The sequence below is a fragment of the Felis catus genome, chromosome A1 (genome assembly GCF_018350175.1).
Source record: "Felis catus isolate Fca126 chromosome A1, F.catus_Fca126_mat1.0, whole genome shotgun sequence".
NCBI classification, from domain to species: domain Eukaryota; kingdom Metazoa; phylum Chordata; class Mammalia; order Carnivora; family Felidae; genus Felis; species Felis catus.
The window spans coordinates 86,764,594-86,768,774 of record NC_058368.1 but is presented as its reverse complement, the minus strand read 5'-3'; the positions used below and the strand labels follow the sequence as shown (position 1 = coordinate 86,768,774).

Sequence of the window (4,181 nt, the reverse complement as noted above, 5' to 3'; positions counted from 1 at the left end):
TAGTTAAGAGTCTCTTATAGTTTGCATCCCTCTCTCTCTTTTTCTTCCTTCCTCTATGTTCATCTTTTTTGTTTCTTACATTCCACATATGAGTGAAACCATTTCTTTCTCTGACTGACTGACTTATTTTGCCAGGTATAACACACTCTAGCTCCATCCACGTCATTGCAATTGTATTGTATTGTAAATAATGCTGCAATAAACATTAGAGTACATATATCACTTCAAAATGATGATTATATTACATTGCATAAATGCTTAAATGTGACATTGCTGGATTTTACAGTGGTTCTATTTTTTTTTTTTTGAGAAACTTCCATACTGTTTTCCATTATGACTCTATGAATTCACATTCTAACCAACAGTGTATTAATGTGGCCTGCGGTCACATTCAGGTTGTTCCTGATGATGATGTGGGAGACAGCTTTAAACAGGAACCACAAGTTCTTGGTGTGGTTGGCACAGGTGAAGTGCATGTAGATCTCCTTGGTATCCTTGCTCTTGTGCAGGGTCTCAGACTTACCTTGGATGTGGCTGGCTACCTGGTCATATTTCTTGGCCCCTCTGTACTCAGGGAAACAGGTGGTATCGGGGTGTGGGTGATCTGCTCAAACAAGTTCTTGTTGAGGACAAGGATAGTGGACCAGTCTGTGACCACTGGTTGTTGGAGAAGTTATTGTCAAAGAGCTTCATGTTCTGGTGCATGTGGTGCATCTCCTCATCCTCTGCTAACACAGGTCATGCGTGCCCAAGGTTATGCAGGAGATGATGGCTGTGACACTCTCAAAGCAGTGGATCCACTTCTTTGATTCAGACCGCGGACTGCCCACATCAAATATCTTGAGGGTAAGTCCCTGAAGGTGAGGTGTGTCTCCACGATGCCAGTGGTCTTCTCTTGAGACCATGGCACGTCCTGCTCTGTGGGGATGTAGTTACTCTGTGTGATGCTCCCCAGGGCAGTGAGGTCAAAGGCAGCAGAGCGGTGGAGCTGGCACTCCAGCCAGCAGCCAGAGCCTACCTGCAGGCCAGGGTCAGACCTAAGCCTGTGGATGACACTGGGCAGACCCTCAGGAAGCACCCCCTGCCCTCAGCAGTTCAGGACAGTGAAAACAGCTGCCTGGCGTCATGTGTACAGGAAGGGCCAGAAAATTCTATCTTCAGATAGTCCATGGCTTTGACAGTGGCCATGATGGGCTGGATGGTGATGCTGTAGAGGACTGCCTGGGACTGCCAGCCTCCTGGATGTTCTTCCTTTGCTTGACAATGATGCTCTTCCCTGACTCCTCAGCACCCAAAAGTAGCAGCTTCACCTCCCGTATCACCTTCTCACCATCACCCAACAGGTTTTGTAGATCATCTTAGAGCCCTGGGCCGCTGTCCTGTCCTGGGCACTCATGTTGCAACCCATTCCCTGTCCCCTGCCAAGCCCCACTGACACATTCCACTCCCACTGCCAACCCTCCACAGTGCTTTGGTTGTCAGTATCCAATCTTTATATATTGAGTCTCAACAACTACAGTCACATAGGAATTAAAGACATGACTATTTGAAGAATAACAACTAATTTAAAAAAAATAATAAAATAAAAAGTAATAAAAATTAAATCTATTCAAATGAAATATTAAAAATCCAATCTCAGAATACTAACATTAAATATTAAAAATAGTTTATTTTAGGGGCACCTGGGGGCTCAGCAGGTTGAGCAGCCAACTTTTGCTCAGGTCATAATCTCACATTTTGTGGGTTTGAGCTTGCAGGGAGCTTGTGGCTGTGAGTGCAGAGCCCACCTCAGATCCTCTGTCCCTGTCACTTGACCCCTCCCCTGCTCCCTCTCTCTCTCTAAAAAAAATTATTTATTTATAATAGTGGATAAATACACTAATATATTCCATATAAAATAAAAATAGTGTATAAAAATTAGCAGATAAAGGGATAAAATCTAAATTATTCCTCAAAATTATGAACATATTGATACATTTTTGTTCTTTTCAATATGTTTTAACTTTAATTAAAACTTTTAGTTTCATAGTCTGTATACTTATTCTGAACAAATTCTGATTTAAGTGATTTTATACAGACAAGTATTCAATGCTTTTGTTAAATTTTTGTTGCTGCTGTAACAAATTATCACAAACTCTGTGTTTTATCATCACCTACATGTATTATTTTATTTCATTATTTTTAATTTTTTAAGTTTACTTTTTATTTTTTAATTTTGAGAGAGTGAGAGACAGAGCTTGCAGGAGGGGGAGAGAGAGAGAGGGAGAGAGAGACAATCTCAAGTAGGCTCTGCACAGTCAGAACTATAGATCATGACCTGTGCCAAAACCAAGAGTTGGATGCTTTCCCAACTGAGCCACCCAGGTGCCGATAAAGTGCTGTAATTTAGAAATCCAACACCAATCACATGGGGGGCTAAAGTGCAGGAGCAGCTGGTATGGTTGCATTATTTTCTTGGGTCTCCACTGAACTGTTTCTTGCATTTTCTAGTCTTGAGGCTGCCTCTGTCTATATCTGGGCTCATGACCACCTTCCATATTCAAAGCCAATAAGGGAAGACCACTCTTCATAAACACATCTCCTTCTAACAAAGCTTTGAGAAGTTCCACCTTTAACAGTTTATTATTAGATTAGGACCTCTTAGGTGGTCCAGGATAAACACCTTAACTAATACTCCTTAGTTGAATTACATCCACAGAGTTCCTTGTGCCACGTAAAGTACTATATTAAGTTTTAAAAAATTGGTACATGGACATCTTCAGTAAGCCACTTGAAAAACTGTCATATGTCTATAAAGCTTAATTTGCATGCACAAATTCTAGGTAATGAATATGCACTCTTGGAGGTTCTGAGATAATGACTGTTTATTCATAACCATAAACATGTCAACTTTATCCTAGCACTTTTAAATAAGGTGAAAATTTTATTGTATAGATATTGAGGTCCACATTAGATTATAAGAAGCCAAAGGATTAAAAAAATGGACTTTGGCTTTATAGATACTAGTTCTATTGTTTTTCTCCATAGAATCTATAATGACTTACTTTCCACAGAAACTTCCTCAGAGATTCCTTAATTTCCTTGTTCCTTAGGCTGTAGATGATGGGGTTCAAAGATGGAGGCAATACAGAATAGAATACAGACACCAAGAAATCCACAAGATGTGGGGAATCAGGGACTGGCTTTAGATAGGCCATGGTACCTGTTACGATAAATGTTGTTACAACTATGAGATGGGGGGTACAAGTGGAAAAGGTTTTTGACCACCTTTGTGATGATGGTATTCTCAACACTGTATTGAAAATGCAAATATATGAAAATCCAATGGACACCAAACAGAAAAGTGCATACATAACCCCAATTGCCTCACTAATATCAATGGTGATATGAGTCTTTGAGCAAGAAAACTTCAGTAGGGAGGGGACATCACAGAAAAACTGAGGAAGATTTCTAGAGCCACAAAAAGATAAAGAGAAAGTGCCAGATGAGTATAAGACCCCAAAGATACTCCCAAGAAGCCAGGAGGTGACTGTCATCCCCATACAGACTCTCCTGTTCATGATGATATTATAGTGCAGTGGACGACAGATGGCCACATAGTGGTCATAGGACATGGCTGTTAGAATGAAAAGCTCAGACCCAGCAAAGTGAATCACCAACAATACTTGTAATATGCATCCTGAGAAAGAAATGGTATTCTCATGGCATAAAGTGTTCATAATACTTTTTGGAACTGTAATTGAAATAAGGCAGGCATCAAAAAGTGATAAGTTCTTCAGGAAGAAGTACATGGGAGTATGAAGATACTGATCCAGAGTGATTAGGACAAAAATGAGAAGATTTCCCATAAGAGTTACCAAGTAAATAAGCAAAAACAGAAAGCCATGTATAATCTGGAGCTCCCTGGTGGCAGAGACTTCCATGAGGAAGAATTCCATTACTGCTGAGTGGTTGGCCATGTTTTCCACTCTATGCACATCCTCACTCTATATGACACAAAGGAGAGTAAAGACACAACATCAGGTACATGCTAAGCCTTCCTCCTTTCCAATACTGTTTTTGATTCCTGTAAGAATTCATCTGTTTTGTGTTATAAGTCATGTACATTTTCGGTCTTCCTACATGCATGTCAAGGTTTATGACCTCCTCAATCTGCCACTTTTAGTATGTGTCTGAATTTG

The 4,181-nt window shown here is 40.3% G+C and overlaps 1 protein-coding gene and 1 pseudogene across 1 annotated transcript; both read right to left on the bottom strand.

Moving 5' to 3' along the window:
• Positions 1 to 347: 347 nt before the first annotated feature.
• LOC101094076 lies at positions 348 to 1,408 on the bottom strand (annotated as a pseudogene).
• Positions 1,409 to 3,008: 1,600 nt separating this feature from the next.
• Positions 3,009 to 3,959, bottom strand: LOC101093829 (olfactory receptor 14K1-like). The gene has a single exon (XM_003980604.2). The coding sequence runs from the start codon at positions 3,957 to 3,959 to the stop codon at positions 3,009 to 3,011; it is 951 nt and encodes a 316-aa protein (XP_003980653.2).
• Between the last annotated feature and the right edge of the window lie 222 nt (positions 3,960 to 4,181).

Bases quoted from the DNA above. Each gene is read 5' to 3' on its own strand.
- LOC101093829 (XM_003980604.2), bottom strand. From the start codon at position 3,959: ATGGCCAACCACTCAGCAGTAATGGAATTCTTCCTCATGGAAGTCTCT.